This window comes from Fistularia commersonii, chromosome 35 (assembly GCF_037954325.1).
Source record: "Fistularia commersonii isolate RoL2024-O1a breed Wild chromosome 35, RoL_Fcom_v1.0, whole genome shotgun sequence".
Taxonomy (NCBI): Eukaryota; Metazoa; Chordata; class Actinopteri; order Syngnathiformes; family Fistulariidae; genus Fistularia; species Fistularia commersonii.
The window spans coordinates 8,005,075-8,022,334 of NC_141318.1; the positions used below are offsets into that span (position 1 = coordinate 8,005,075).

Consider the following 17,260-nt stretch of genomic DNA (forward strand, 5'->3'; position numbering starts at 1 on the left):
AATAGCAAGTTTCACTGTTCAAGTGCTGTGAGACTTCAAGAGCTTCAACTGTTCTTTAAGGTTTTTGAATTGAATAAGAGGTCTGAACGGCAACATATTCATATTATATCTCCAATATTCAACCAAATTTACTATATTTTCAAATAACATGTTTTCAGATTTAATTTTGTCCAATATATATGGCATTTTAGAGATGGAAAATGTTCGTCCTCTTCCTTTGACCCCCCACCCCTCAAACCGGAACTCGGCAGAGTTCGTCGTGGATGAAATATCAAAGAAGAAAGATGAGGATGTGGAGGAGGATTTCATCATTCTGGATGCTGATCATGTCTGTAGATTCCATTTTTAATATTTACAAGATTAGTGTTTATTAAGTTGATATAATCTCCCTTATTCAGAAAATGAATATAGCATTATTGTCACCTCTGAATATGGTGTGCACTATTTCAATATATAGTACTTTGACAGCTCCAGGAACCGTAGTAAAATGATTTGATTGAATTTTCACAATATTACTATCTTCGTCTTTTCCTTTCGGCTTTTCCCTTCAGCAAAACAACCGTCACCATCTTCTCTGTATCCTCCTCTCTCACACCAACTACCCTCTTATCCTCTCACTACGTCCATAAATCTTCTCCTTGGTCTTCCTCGAGACCTCCTGCCTGGAAACTTCAATTCCAGCATCCGTCTACCAATATATTCACTATCCCTCCTCTGTACATGACAGAACCATCTCAGTCTGGCTTCTCTGACCTTCTTTCCAAAACATCTAACATGTGTTGTTCGTCTAATAGACTCATTCCTGATCCTATCCATCCTGGTCTCTCCCAAAGAGAACCTTAGCATCTTCATCTCTGTGACCTCTAGCGCTGTCTCCTGTCTTTTCCTCATTGTAACTGTTTCTAAAATCGCTGGTTTCATCACTGTCTTGTACACTATAAATGTTATTGATTTCAAGTTTAATCTTTCGGCAGCCCCTGGTCAGAAGGCAACAAGCTGCACTGAAAATCCATCTCACCAAACACCTGGAGAGGGTGAACTTGGGACTAAATGAAAAGGTTGGATATTTCTTTTTTCACTTACCTTTTCTTCTCGTCTTTGCTCTCTCTCCTCTGCATGATAATGCCTCTACCGGCGACTAATGGTCTCACTCTGAAACCTTTTGTAAAGCAAAAAAAAAAAAAAAAAAAAAAAAAAAGTTTGCTGTGAAATGTAGTATTTGAATAAGGGGAATGCAAGACGTGTCAGATTCTGCTCACCATCTCATTAGCAACCTGACAATTTTCACATTGAATCTGAAAATCCAGGTCCAACCCTCTAATGTGAGTGGAGTCCAAAATCACCACAGTAATATAAGGGACCAAACCAGACAAAAGCAGAAAATACACTGGACATAATGCTTACATCCTTATTCTTACACCCTGCGGCTATATTCTTCCATTCTGGTCTCTGTGGCATCAGTTTACAATGGCTAGTGTCCCAATAATCTTTTACAGGCTTGACAGAGATGTGATACTGAAAAAACTCCCACACAAAATAGAAACAAGCCTATCAACACTCATCTTTTCATTTATTTGTTGTTTCTTTTATAAAAGTTGCCCAAAGAATTGCTCATCGCAGTGTTCTGTGGCTCTCTGTCTTGTCAGACTTCTAACCTAATAGGCGGTAAAAGAAATGCCTTGTGAAGGATCACAAAGATCGTTTTTGACGAGCCTTACACCCAGTTTCAAGGAGGTTTATCGTCATTGCGCTATTATGTAAAATCCCTTCACTTTGCAACCACTTTTTTAATCAAATAGTAATATTAACATAATCAAAACAGTAGTTTATCAGCAAAACACAGACTTTGTGCATTCAAGAAAAGTTGAACTGACAGTTAATTTCTGATTTGTGTTCCTCCTCGCTTTATTACTTTCACTTAGCGCGAAGCTGAGAAGGCAGATGTCAGCTTCATGCAGGACGTGGGCGCTGAGATGTTCAGGATCCAGGAGCAGCTGACCAAACTCCAGCAAAGACTCGAGGACCGCAAAAAGACCAAGTCTCAGGCTGATGAGAAACATCAGCAGACGCAAGAGCAGCTCGGGGCGATGAAGGCCCGGTATTCTAGCGTTATCAGTCAGGACAGGAAAACCAAGACTAATGGTGAGACTCTGGATTAGGGTTAAATTGTGAATTTCATTTCACTGGTTTGCTCTCTCATCTTGTTTACAGTCTAATAAATCTTGATTTCAAATTACGACGATACCACTCGCTTTCTTTGGGAATACACCTTAGATAAAAATGCTTTTTTTTTTTTATTTATTTTTTTTATTTGTTTTAAAGTTATAAAAACAGTCTCTTCATGCAGATTAAGTTTCAACAACCTAAAGCTATGAAAACATATTAAACTCACCCTCAAGCAAAACTTAATGGGATTGATGACAACACACTGATCACAGCAGAAGATTATCGCAGAAACTTTGTAGCGCATACGGACCTAAATGGTATATTGATGTAACACAACTGCGGTTAAAAATATCCTAGTATATTTTTGCCGGTTACTTTTTTTTGGATAGCCTGCAATTACTATATCATCAGTATGGGCAGGCTTTATTGATACAAGACAAGATAAACTGTTAATCTCCTTTTTTGGTGAGTACAACTATTCTTTTTGTTTTTTTTCTGATTCATTCTGATTCGCTGTTCAGCTCATAGGCCACCCTGCACTTTGGTTTACCAAAAAACAATTTTTGCTCGTGTTCCATACCTATTTACTTTTGCACAAACAGTTCTTGCAACTGAAATGTTTCCCCGCCCGAGAGATTATTTGCAAGTCCACCCAACAAAGTGTGACATGATGACGACGTACAAACATAAGTTCAAATAGGACAAGATTCCATTCCTTCACATGCACATATAATTTAAGAGCTAATCCAAAATGATGGTGATTTATTGTATTTAATATTCCAACCAATGCTGTCATACTCACCACTTGCCCTCAGTGATCTGTGACATTTTTTTTTTTTTTTTGTGATGCACTTGTTTTCTTCCTTCGTAGTGTCTCAGCTACAAGCAGAGTTGGACAACTTGAACCAGCGTCTCATCTTCACACAAGAAGTCAGTGAAGAACTGCGCTCCAACTTGAAAACATTGCAGAATGTGACACACAAAGCAGGAACTGAGAAGAATCAGGCTGAAGACCAGAAACTCCAGCAAGTAGGCATGCTGAAATGTAATCTATGAGCATGGAGTATATGCATATGGATTAAATAATATAAGCGCTGAAACTTAAGATGAAACTGATTATTCTGCCAGGATATGTATGTGGAGCGTTTAATGAAGGACATGGAGAGGGCGACGCAGCAGGTCGCCATGTATGAGGCCCAGACCAAAGCTCAAGCACAAGAGTCCCAGGTAGCCAAGGAGGGCCTCTCTGAGGTTTGTACAATCATAGTGTATACTGAACCGATTTCTAAAACTTTTTTACACTAAAAACTAAAAGCATCACGTGAATTTCCATTTAGATGTCTCATACAACACTGTCATTTTGCAATTTTATTATACAAACACCACTGATCGGTACCGCGTTCACCAGTTGAACAACCACAGAGTCATACCAGGGTTATGAATTATAAATAGTTTATCCCTACAATATTGGAAGAGTGCAGTATTATGGTCCTATATATGCTTTAGCCATGTGACCAGAACATTATATTGATCATCACTTTCTGACCCTGCTGTTTAATGTTGTAGTCATTTATGGTCAGTACAACAGGTTTGGAAACAGCTGCCCCTTGTGGCTGGAGACTGGTTTGTTGAGAGTGATGCTGCAGATAGAATTCGAGATCATCCTTCCTGGTGAAGGTTTTTGTTATTATGTGCATCCTTTTTCTTGTTATATCATACATGCTCAAGTTGGAGCTACGGTTTCATTGAAAATTTCATTTGAAATGAAAGAAATGCTTCAGTCTGGATCTGTAAAGACGTAAACCCCTTTTTGTTTGATGACCCGCTTTTCATCAACATTTAAGAATTGTGGCAACATGAGCCACTACGATACAAGGAAAATGCACGACAGATTTGATGGTCAAATCAATGCAGATACAGCATAATATTCCAGGAATAACGCAAGTACAAGTGTTTGATTTGTGCTATTTGTTTGTGATTTCTTTGTTTCAACTGTGAGAACAACAGTGTGAAGCTTTATGAGAGTACTCACAGCACAAACACATTTTAAAAGGATAGTTTCACAAAAAGGTTAAATTCAATCATCCTCTTCTCCTCATGCTGATACAAGGCAGTTTCTTAGCTCCGGAAGACCGAGTGTATTCTGAGAAAAACTGCCTGCTTGTGTGCTTCCAAGTTTACTGAAATGAACACCGGAGATCAGATTAAATGTAATAAAATTACAGTATAAAACGTGTGTATTTTCATCTTAATTGCTACTACTACTTGGAAAGAGCATGTTTACATCAATGTAGCACAGTGGCTAAGGGGTTAGTGCATCTGCTGCACAGCAAAAAGGTTCTGGGTTTGATTCTGTCAAGGGGCCTTTCCGTGTAGAGTTTCCTCGGTCACCCTATGTTTGCACGCATAGCTTCTCTGATTTCCTCCCACAATCGAAAAACTGTTGGTTTGTAGGTCGTAGGTTCACTGGAGACCCTGAATTGCTTAGACATTTGAGCGAGGGAGAGAATGATACTCTATATTTTGGCCCTCTGAACTACTGGCGACCAGTCCAGAGTGTATCCTGCATCTGGCACAATAACAGTTGGGTTAGGTTCCAGTCCTGCATTTACTCTGACTGCAGGGCAAGCATCATAGATAATGAATTAATCGTGTTTACATGACTATATTTTTTTCAAAAATGCCCACAAACCATAGGAGTTGTGTATATTCTGAAATCTAATGTGAATAAATTCCCGGGCACCTACCTCTGTCCTGTGAATAAGAACATGATCAATCTTGGATACATGCTTGTGGATTGGATGAGGAAGTAACGGATATAAATGGTGGCTGCAAAGCAACTTCATTTGTTGAATCTTTGAGTCTCTGATTCTTCTGTACTGAAATTTTTCCATATCAGGCTGAACTATTCCTCTTATATTATGTGTGCGTTTGCTTGGATGTGTGTATTTGCAGGCTGAAATGGAAATGGAGTCTCTCGTGATGGCACGAAAACAGCTGCTGCAACAGTGGAATGGCAGCCTTGTGGGAATGAGAAAACGAGGTGAAGCCTTCAACGCGATGCAGGAGGCCATACGGTGAGGATGAGGTGGTGAGAGGGCTGAATTTTCATATGTGACTGAGTCAATGCGCTTGTCGCGATTGCTTTTATACAGAAGTGGAAACCCTTTATTAAAAATGAAATTATATGAGAATATCAAATATCAGCTGGAAATGGCTCTGGACCACAAATCTGTGGTGAGTGGGACTTGAAACAGATGGATTTAAGGGGGGGGAATTCATCTCTTGCCGCCGTTCTTGTTTCCCACAGCACGTTTGAAAATCAAGTGAGTTTACTGGACAGAGAGATCGAAGGCTTCAAGAAATCCACCAATGAAGAGCAGGAGCACAATGAAACGCTGACTATGCAGCTGAACTTGTCCCAAATGGACGGGGTGACCTGCAAAAAGCTCATCAGTCAGAAGCAGAGCCAACAAGAGGCCCTGCAGGCCCAGTACACCGCCTGCATTCGCACTCTGCAGCAGACAGAGCGAACACTGTCCCGGCTCAGCAAGGTAGAACCCATACAAAACCTCTCGGAATAGACTTTGACGGCTGGGTTGTCTTTTTTTTTTTTTTTTTTTCACAATTTCACTCAACTTTTCTACATTCTAGGCAACTTTTTTTTTTGCCTTCCTTGATCTCTATAGGAAACCACCGCACACCAGACTACGGTGAACGATCAGAGGCGGCAGCTGGAGAAAGAAAGTGATGTGCGCTTGGAATTGGAAGACAAGATCATGATGCACATGCAGCAAAAGCTCACGCATCACAAGGCTGCAAAGTATTCACAACGGCTTACCAACAAGGTGGCTCTACTCAAAAAGGAGAAGGTAAAGCGAGCTGTGACCTCCTAAGACCTGACGTTCATTTGAGTGGACATCACATTTTAGTTGACAATTGTGTTCAATCAAGTTGATCAAAACTATATTAAAAGATGATTGTGTTTTATCAGGTTACAATAAGCCCAAATGCATTCCAGAGAAGAGCCTGCATCTCGGGGGGATAAAAATCTCATATTATGCAGAAAATTACATTTTCGGTACATTGCGGGACTAACAAAACAAACAAACAAACCAATGAACCTGTAATTTGTGGAGTTAGATCTCTATAATCTCTACATCACTATCTGATAACCTGCTGATGTGTGATAAATTCACATTCTCTTCCCCCTCTGACATCCAACCCACCCGAGTTTGATATTTTGACCCAATTGTACGACCTTCCATCTCTCCCATTTGCCTCAACAACACCAGAGCTACTGGCATTTTGTTGATATCTGGAGCAAAGTATGCTAACTAATCTATTTTTGCACATGTCAACCAAAATGTTCTTAACCACCAATCTCAGAGGAAAACTTCCTGGATCAATATTGTTATTGATAGTGTCTAGCTGGAGCCATAAGCCTCATTCATTTATAATAACTGATGGGTAGGGTTGTGACATTGAGGAATAACTTTGGTTTGGTGAAAAGTCACAAAAATTAGGGAAGACAGTTGGTCAACGTCCATAATATCAGATCCTTTATTAAAAGCCCGTATGAACCACAAAAGGATTTATCTGAAAGGACTGAATTTATTGACTGGAATTGTATCAATTAAATGACTTGCATTCATGCGACCCCAATACCCTTGGCAGGACACTGAGACTAAATAAAGTTTAAAATACTGAGGACCCTCGGTGAAGGAGTTCAAGATTTATGGAGGGTTGGGGCAGGAGTGATTAGATTGTTTTGTTTTGGGTTTTTTTTTGGAATGATAATAATAATGTGGTTATTAATAATGTTAATAACCTGGATAACCTAGATAAGATAAAGCGCTCATGAATTTTCCTGTTGTTTCTATATCAGAGGAGATATAAAAATGATGTCAGTTTTATTAATCTGTTTCAAAATGCACTACCATGTTAAACATAAGATAAATATACTTGTTGTTATGATGGGCCTGCAGTGGTATAGATGAGACACACTGAAGTCGTATCATTGCATGTAAAGGCATGCACAACACATATTATGTATCGGATTAGGAAGCTTAAAATAAGGCTGAACTCTGCATCCCGCTCCGTGTCTTCTTTTTTGCCGTCAGATCGCCCAGCTGTGGCAGATCGAGAGTGAGGTGGCCGCGGCCGGACTGGAGAGCAGCATTGTGGGACAGAATCTTGACAGCCTTGCCCTCACCCAGAGGGCGCTGGACGAGGAGATCGCAAGATACAACAAGTTAGTCTTATCCACGGAGGCCAAGATTTCTTCATATGTAACGCTCATTGGACAGAAACAGACCACCATCACCAACTACAATAAAAAGATCTATCAAATTGCAGCTTCCACAGGGGTGAGACATCCTGAAGAGTGAAACGATGAATGGATTTTTCTCAATTGACATGAATCAGCAAATATAGATGGTGATATTGAATCAAACAACGCTGAAAGGGATTTATCTGCTCGCACCCCCAGCATGAAGACCTCAGTCCCCTCCAGATCAAAACAGAGGCTATAACGGCCCAGCTGGAGGAGCTGGCAGTGAAGATCAGGAGTGACCAGCAGCTCTGGATGAAACGGCAGGGGACACTTGTAGGACTGACGCAAGAGATACAGTCAAACAGCAAAGACATGCATAAGCTGCAGGCGGAATACACTGTTGGTCGGCAGAAGAAAGTTCGTCTGGAAAGTATGTATGAAGAAAGGGAGCGAATAAATGCACACAGATGTAATATTGCAAGTGCCGATATTTATTCCAACCCCATCAGGTAAGGTGGAGATGGAGCAGCGCGAGGAGGCCGAACTTGAGAAAAACTCCAAGATGCTTAAAAGAGACCTGATGAAGCTCAACACCCTGCTGTGTAAGAACGGACATCTCAGCCAGGCCTTGGAGCAGGAGAACGCATTGATGGAGACAGACTTCCTTCACAGACTGAAGGCAGGTTTTTGCAGATGAGCTTATTGACGGCTCTGTGCCTGCTGACCCCGTTGATGACTAAACTTGTGTTTTTAGGAGGCGGAGCGCGAGTCTATAGAGCTTCAGATGAAACAGGAAAAGACCCAGGAAGAGAAAGAGAGACTCCTCAACAGCCTGGTGGAGGCTGAGTGAGTTATTTGCTCATATTTAATCCATATAAGAATTTTATTCCACAATCAAATTCTGTTTTCAAATGCATGTATTGCTCTTTTAATGCTGTACTCATATAATATATGGTTTGTTTTTAAAACCAGTATGCATATGTTTTACATAAATGGCAAACATGTATTGCTCTTTTAATGCTGTATTCATATAATATATGGTTTGTTTTTAAAACTAGTGTGCATGTGTTTTACATAAATGGCAAACAGGCAGCAGATCATGCTTTGGGAGAAGAAGATTCAACTTTTAAAAGAAACTCGTTCAGCAGTAGAAAAGGGAGACGTTCGGCTGTTAAAGGCCGAGATACACCGCATGGAGGTAAATATATTACTTATGTATCCTTTTGCAGTAAAGATGCTGCAGTCGGGCTGTAAGGCAATACGGTCGGGCGAAAAAAAAGCATCAGTCATGCTGATGCTATTATCTGTCAAAAGATGAGGGTACGCAAGGCATGTTGTCGAATGAAGTTGTAGCCTTGGGCCCTCCGTAGCCTGCACCTCTAGATTACACATCTGCCAGGGCTTTCCAGTTTACACATATCTGATGTATTCCATATGCAAAGGGGCATGTTTACGGGCAGTTAAGGATAGCCTGGGACCATAAAGTGTGTTAGATGTGAACAGGATGTGAAAATGTGTGTGTTGTTCAGCATCCGTTCAGCAGGCTGGTTTGCATAAGTACTTTGGTGATGTTGCAGTTTGAGCAGTTTGAGTGTTATTACTATTAAGTGTGGTTAAAAGCAGCAACCAGGAAATGGGCTGCTGCAAATTGTATGTATTTTGGCACTGGTTTAGCATGATAACTTTGTTTTGATCCAGAGTCTTACATTGTGCAGACTCTTTTTATCGCTTGTACTTTTTGTGTGTCGCTGGAATCTTGTGCGACTGTTTTCCGTCTTACAACTTTGCTCACAGAAGTCTGGCTTTAATAATGCATGCGATGTATTGCGTATCCATTGTTTTCCTTTGGGTAACTTTTTTAACCTCACACTGGTATTATTTTTCATCAGCATTCCATTTTGTATGTTTGGCGCATTATTCAAATCAAAAAGGTCACAGCATGAACAAAAGGGTTTCTTTGGTAACTTGCATATAGTAGTGGGTGTAAAATGAATGCGTAGCAGCCAAAGGAGGGTGCTGTTACACAAAACTGCTTCTCTTTCAAATGTCTCCCGAAATGATAATCATTAATTCCAGTATAAGAATAAAATAAAGTAAAACAGAATAAGATAAAACAAAGCAAGATCAAATAAAATAAATAAGCATAACTGGTCCACTGGTACAGTGGTTATAGCGCTCCCGCCTTACAGCATGTTTGTTCTTGATAGAATATCAACAAGGAGCCTTTTTGTGTGGAGTTTGTATATTTCCTGTCCACCTTTTGTCTCCCCTGCAACCCTGACCTGCAGGATAAGCAGTGCCGAATGTATGAATGAACGAATGAATAGATGCGCATTTTCAATCCGTGCAGGTGCGGCTCACCCAGTTGCTGAAGCAGCAGGAGCTCTTGCTGAGAGAAAGCGAGGCGACGGTCTCCAGGAGGGACACAATCGTCCTGCGCAGGGAAGCCATGATCAAAAGCTGTCACAAACAGACGACCAAGGAAAAGCTGAACAATGCAATCCAGCGACTGCAGCGCAAGATTCTAGAACTACAAAAGGCAAAGGACGTTGATTCTTTTCATGTTATTTCAGGGGATGTTGTTGGATGATCATTCTCACAGTATATTATGTATTTCCCTAGAATATCATAGAGTGTGAGCAGGAGATTGGGGAACTCCAAAAGAGCCAGGTCAGCCTAAATGACAGGCTTGCGTGGCAGAAAAAGCAGTTGGGGGAACTACGCAGAGCCAGCTACACACTCGATCTTGATTTCTTACATCTCCAAGACACCAAAGAAAGGGTATGGACTTTTGTACTCATATAAAACAATACAGGCGACTTTGAAAATTCAAGTTTTTACATATTGACGCTGATTTTCTGTAACACGATCCACACTGACAGACACGGTAAACGGTGACTATCAGATTCCAATGACGTGTTACTTGTTTGGAAGGGTGCTTGGTTTCTGCTAAAATAAGATCTAAATTGATCAATTTCAAATGAGGCAATTTCAGACACTGACTTGTGCTTAAAACAGCTGGTTTTCGTGGGTATCTCCTACGCTTCATGCCAGACCTTGTTTACAGTTTTTGAATTACTAAGCAGATGGCAGAATCCTACTATCACAAGGGACAGAAGAGGGATGAATGTCATGAGTCATACGTCTGCTACATATGTGAGATTGCGCTGCATGTTACGAATTAGACACCATACGTCTGCCTATTTGGTTCAGATGGATTCCAAATGATCCGTGGCCTCAAAGCATATTAAAATTTACAATGGGCCCACATTGTGTGCCATGCGGGCAGATAGGATTCAGTTAGGGAGGCAAAGGGTGCTGCTAAACATTTTTGACATATAGAGAAAGCGGCCTGCACAGACAGGAGGAATAGCTTCTTGTATAGCTTATTCATTCTCCAGCTGACAATAAAATCACTGTAGAGACGGCGAGCCACACAGGAGGAGAAACCAAAACTGTAGAGGAAATAGTCATGCTACCAAAAATAAACAGGACAGGTTTCGGATAGAAGAATGTCCCGGGGAGCACAGTGGGGCCCTTTATATCCTCTATCTCCGTTGTCATGACTCAATCTTGTTTTCTGTTATTCATTCTTGATAGCATTCTCAAAAAATATGAACTGAGGATGTAAAAATCACAATCTGTCAAATAACAACGGAAAAATTCTTGGACAGAACAATGAATGGAACCCTCAATCTTTTGTTTGTCAGAGCATTCTCATATTATCCACGGCTCAAATGTTTGCTCAACTGTGTTTCCGGGTCATACGGATATGACCGCCCGAGCATCATATTCTTCCCACAAGCCAAGAAACCAGAATTTGCCACTCAATATTACTCACCTTCCGGCACCAGCGATACATTTTCAAACAAACAACTAGAAAACCCATATTCTCATTGTCCGTTGCTTCTCTCTTGTTAGAATCTAGACAGTCTGGTGACGTTTCAGAGCCGGAGCAAGAAGCTGCAGGGTGTGTGTGACGGCAGCTACCAAGTCTCATCCACCTCTGAATCAGTGGGAACTTCTCTTCACAACCAGACAGAGCGAGTACTAGCGACTCGCAGCATTGTGCAGCGCGTATGTAAAGATTTCCCCAAACACCAGGAGGTGCTCCACAGGCTGTCGCTGATAGTTGCGGCACGCGCACAATCCCTGGAACTAGACCTTTTGTGAAAGTCGGGAGTTAAAATTAAACGATTATTTAATGAGGAAGGTTTTCCAAGGCGGTATGATAGTATAAATGAAATTTCACAAAACTGAAACAGCATTCTGGTGAGGTCCCCTCCTCAGTGGTATGGAAAAAATCCATGATTGAGATATCATGATGGTATGTAGCCACTGATTTATATATCTTTATTTCTTTTTAAAACAATTTAAACACGTTTGCAGATTGAAAGCAACAAATAAAAAAGGATTTAAGGACATCCTAGATGGCCGGATGCGGGTGATAGTTCTTACCATTTATGTCTTTTAGCAGACCAGACAATAAATGCAACCTCCTCTTCCACAACAGCGCCTAAATATATTTTTCTTTTCATTGTCTTATTAAGTATGTGTGGACTTTAATGGAAAATGTCTTATTTTTAAAGGTGCTATTTTAAAACCCTGTTCTCCTATGTTGTTGTTTTTTCTCCCACGCAAGAATTTAAAACATTTCCCAGAAACCTGCTCATAGAAGACAGTAAAGTGAAACAGGACAGGGCGTGCACTTTGACTGAGACTACTGGCACATGGCTGCTTGTCATTTCAATGAAAAACAGATATTCAGCTCATCAAACATATTGATGGGCAAATTTACAATAGTCAGATAATGCAATAAAACCAGTGATCATACATGTCTGGGACATTGTGCGTGGAACTCATCGTCAAAGAGGAAGAAAGCTGCTCCTTGGAAGTTTTGAACAGGAAACTAAAAGGTTACTGGATGTTTGCCTGGACAGTTGAACAGCAGAAGCGAACAACAAAAGTTTGTTCATTTGTTTGCTGTTGAAACTATTAGGAATATCAGCGCCTCTGGAATCACAAAGTAACCAGCAAGGATTTCAGTGTATGACAGTGTTTATACTCCGATGGCTTCCATCGCAGGCGGCCTACCTCATCAAAGTTCTCGAAAATAAGTCCATATTCAAGGACTCCTCCTGTCTTCATGAAGCTTTCTCCATAAGCATTAAGACAAATTTAAAAATAAGTGCAATCTGACACAAGTTTCCATTGATGTGGGTGCATATGTGGGCTTGTAATCATCAACTCATCCCGTGTGTGTGTGTGTGTGTGTGTGTGTGTGTGTGTGTGTGTGTGTGTGTGTGTGTGTGTGTGTGTGTGTGTGTGTGTGTGTGTGTGTGTGTGTGTGTGTGTGTGTGTGTGTGTGTGTGTGTGTGTGTGTGTGTGTGTGTGTGTGTGTGTGTGTGTGTGTGTGTGTGCAAGCTGAGTATTTTAAAGGGATCCTCTGGTTTGGCCCAATGCCTGACCTCAACATCCCCTTTAAGGTTTATCCAGATGTTTCCTTGGAAGTTGTGGAAGCCCTGCTGGCCCTGGACAAAGATAAGCTGAAGAGGATGGATATCTAACTGGATCTGTCAATCGCTCTAAATCAGGGGTCTCAGACTCGCGGCCTGCGGGCCAATTGCTGCCCTCGGAACAATATTTTGTGCCCTCCTGCCTGAAATCAAAAATTTGTGTTAGTGTGGCACGCGTTTTTTTTTTCCTCACATGCATCCGGGGGTTTCATACAGTGGGTTTAAAAACAAAAATGTGCAAGGAAAAAATGAAAAAGTAACTTTACAATTTTTTTTTTTTTACTTCAAAATTTGAAAAACAAAATGATTTTTTGCCAGTGACATTGTTAAAATGATCTTTAATTTTCTTATTTCTATAAAATACCCAAAAATGATAGCAAAAAAAAAAACAGCAAAATTAAAAAGATTGATTTAATAACCAGAATAGCCTTGTAAACATTATACCTCCTCTTAAACATGCTACCAATCTTTCAGACACCAGTCTACAAATGACAAGATTTTCTCTTTTAGCTCAACAATATTTTTAGGGTGTAATTTTGCAATATCAATAATTTTTTAATATTAATTTTTAATATTAATTTGTCATGTATTTTTTAGAGGAACAGTTCATGACATATGATTTTTATTATTTACCTGTTAACCTCCTTTACACTGAAAAAAACGAAAAATTTGACTTACTGTTTCTTCTAGGTAATGATTTTACTGCTCCGGCCCCCTTGTCATTAAATTAGGTCATATGTGGCCCCTGGACCAAAGTGAGTTTGATACCTCTGCTCTGAATGAAGAATGAAAGGCTTGGAGAATACCGGATCTCCAGCCACTCATCTGTGTTGCAGGTAAGAAGGATGGACACCCTTGTAAAGATGACTAACTGATACTTCATTTAAAATTATGAATGGTAACTCTCCGGTATTCCTTGAACAGACACATTCTTGCCTAAGTCCTCTCACGGGGACCTGCGGGGCCTCCAAGCTCACCACCAGAGGGCCCTGTGTGGAGTTAAGTGACTGAAATTCATTCTTTTTTTTTTTCCAGGAAGGACTAAAGTGAAAAATATGCGTGGCTTGACCCAGTCGTCGGCACTGTTTGTGATTTCAGTCCCTTTACCGGAGGGAAAGGAGTGGTTCACCACCACCTCGGGGCAAATTAGAGTTCACAAGAAAAACTTGTTACTGGCCTCCTGTGTGTAAAGATACCAAGTTGAGGTGTGAAGTATAGATGGTTTGTCAAACCCACAGAGCCCAGGAACGAAATACAGAGCAACAATAATGAGGTGCATTGCAATTCCCTGGTATCAGAGCAACCCCATGTTGCCAATTTGCACCTGCGTCACTGAAGAACCTGCTTTTTGTAAGAAATGAGAGTTAACCTTGTGAAATGGCATATTTACTGTATGTGTTGTTTTCATGTAGGGGTGCCGTCCAGAGGGTTAAAACGGCGGAATCTCATTTTCACCTCAAAAAAGTGAATAAACATTGACCAGAGTGGCAAATTCAAGAGTTAGAAGTGCACGGGTTAACATGCAAATAAGATCTCAATTTCCAGAGTATAGCTGAATGAGGCCTTTCATCATCACAGTGATTTTCATTCCCTCTGCATGTTGTTGCTGAGTGTCAGTCGTGTGTCGCCGTCATCGATGCGATGAGGATTACAAGTATAGACGTACACGCAACTTTACTGTCACAGATTGAATGCAAGGTTTTTTAATTGGTCTTATTTAATTAGATTGCAGTAAGTATCCCTTACACAGCACTTCTGTCGGCCAGAGATTTAAAATCTTCTTTAGGGTTTTACTGTGTCTGGCAACTCTGGTGTTGCATAGCAACCACCTTAAATTTCTCCTTCGCTTCAGAATTCACACTGTGAAAATGGTCTTTTAACCCTAGTGGCCACTCTTCTTTTTTGGTATTTCTAACATCTTTTACTTCAATTCTCCTTCTGTCTATTTTGCTTTCAAGCTCATTTATCGAGTCTGCTTATCCTTCAAAAAAGAAAAAGTTTGATATGCACAATTTACCTTCAGCCTTCGCTCCCAACACAAACATTCTTGTGCTTCTTCCGCCTGTCCCTTTCTGCTCAGCCGTGTCGTCAGAGCTGTCTTCTTAATCATCTGTTAGATTTTATGGCAGTTTGCGTACAGAGAGTTGAATCTTCTTCCACAGCAATTCTCATACTTCTATGTGGCCTGTTTCCTATACACGACAACCAAATGCAACATTTTCGAACCTTATGGGTCTTGTGGGATGGGAATCAGCAGAATTTATTGTCACCACACTTTTTCCAGGAATTGAAAAAAAAAAAAAAAACATGGAATTTTCATCAGATCATATGATTTAGAATACTTTTAGTAATATATAGATATACCATATGGTAGAATCTGAGATAATGCTACACTTTCATGGGTAAAGGGTGCAGAGTGATTTAACCATTTTCCAATTGCAATGCAGCTTTTTGGGGGAAAAAAACATTTATGGTCTCTTTGCTTTTTTTGTTTTTGGAGGGAGTTCATTTATAGAGATAATCTAAATGTACAATTTAATATTAATGGTATATTCCTAATGTTAGTGACAGACTTTGAAACAATGTTGCTGTTTCTGAGCCAGGTAGTCCACCGACTGTTACATTTGCTGAGAACAGGTTTCATTTCTCTGTGCAGGATTATTGAGGCTAAATATGAAATTTGAACCTTGAATCACCAGGGGACACATTAACACCATGTTATTAACCCCATATCCACCAGCCCACTGAGCTGTTCTTGCCTTATGGATTGACGCATTATCTTTGAAGGTTCTTTCTGCTATGCATTGATGAACTCATAATATTGTGTGAAACCACACAAAATATGGCCTTTTATGGTTATGATTAAACTTAAGAGTGCTATGGTTTTTTGAGTCACTTGGTGTTACGTAGGATGACTCCAGTACAGAGCATATAAAGACAATGTTATCTTGCCGCTTAAAATCCAAATTCTTCCTGGTGTACATTTCACATCTAAGCACTGCCGGGAATATTACCTGGTCTATTAAGCTCAGAAACTTCACCCTTTATATAGCAGCTTTAATATCCTCATCAGTTCACATAAACCCTGCAGTGATGTAACTTCATTAACCTCTCAGTTTCCTCCTCAGATTAGAACAAGCCAATAAATTGATGTTAGGCATCAGGCCTCTTTGAAATGTCTTTATATGTTCTACTTATCGCTACTGAGCAAACTTTACAGCCTTGAATAGGGTCATGAATTTATAAATATATTTAATTTGAATTCGAATGAATGAATCAAAGATCATATAGGCTCCACCAATGTTTTCATTACACAAGATGAAGCTAGGAACACGCCCATTGGTTGGTTCATTTGGCTATTTTAAAAAGCCTAAATACTAGATTAGGGGAAATACATATAGTCATTTGTCTAATGTGAGAAAAGTACTGATACATATGAAAATACAAACGCCCCTTATCGCCACATCCAGAAGATGATTTGGTCCCTTTCTTAAAAAGAGATTTTTGAACCTTTCCTGATTATACTTTGATATTGCTCATGAAACAGATTTTAAAGTCTGGAATAATTGTCTCCCAACAAGGACACCAAAACAAATTTCTGGTTTGGGGCATGGAATAATTCCATTACCATCACATTATTTTTTTTTATTTGTTGTGGATTGGTGGCGAGGCAAGTTAGCTATCAGAATGAGAAACACTTTGACGGCACACCTCCAGCTTAATATCAGCCACACCTGCCGGCCTCGTTCCCTTTTTTTTTTAAAGGAGGACTTTGCACTTAACCGCTCAGTGTTTGCTCCCGTGAGCAGCGTGGTATGCGTGTTTGATTTACTGTCAAGAATTATTAAGGCAAACAACGAATCAAAATATACAGTCTCAGCAAGGCTTTAAAATTGCAATCGTTTGACATTTTAAGCAAACAAACGCTTCTAGTATGAGGGATAAATAATTTATATGATCCACCTCTAAACAAATATTTACAAAGCCACGGATCATAAACGAAGAAAGGCTGTTTTGTTTACGCTTTAACCAAGACACTTAGATTCCTATCCTTATTGTGCTGCATCAGAGGTCTTGTCTTACAGGTTTTCCCACACAGCCACACATAAACACACACACACACACACACACTGTGCTTTGACAAAATTGCCCACAGGGCGTGGAAAAAGTCTGACTGTTTTATAGTGCTCTTCAGCCTCATCCAATCAGTCGTCTGCTTTGTCATGTTCCGGTAAGGAGTAAGGTGACAAACAATCCATGCTGCTAAGGCTGGGTCTTTACCTCTGTTCTGACTGCTGTCTCA

At 40.2% G+C, this 17,260-nt stretch overlaps 1 protein-coding gene across 1 annotated transcript; it reads left to right on the forward strand.

The window, feature by feature from the left end:
• The first annotated feature begins 193 nt into the window (after positions 1-193).
• ccdc40 (coiled-coil domain 40 molecular ruler complex subunit) lies at positions 194-11,708 on the forward strand. Its single transcript, XM_086142211.1, has 16 exons — positions 194-328; positions 975-1,058; positions 1,923-2,142; positions 3,038-3,195; positions 3,295-3,417; positions 5,122-5,243; positions 5,477-5,720; positions 5,856-6,038; positions 7,290-7,535; positions 7,658-7,871; positions 7,951-8,120; positions 8,196-8,287; positions 8,531-8,639; positions 9,792-9,980; positions 10,064-10,222; positions 11,363-11,708. Exons 1-16 carry the CDS (start codon positions 194-196, stop codon positions 11,612-11,614), a joined length of 2,700 nt encoding a protein of 899 aa, XP_085998337.1. The 3' UTR covers positions 11,615-11,708.
• Positions 11,709-17,260: the final 5,552 nt, after the last annotated feature.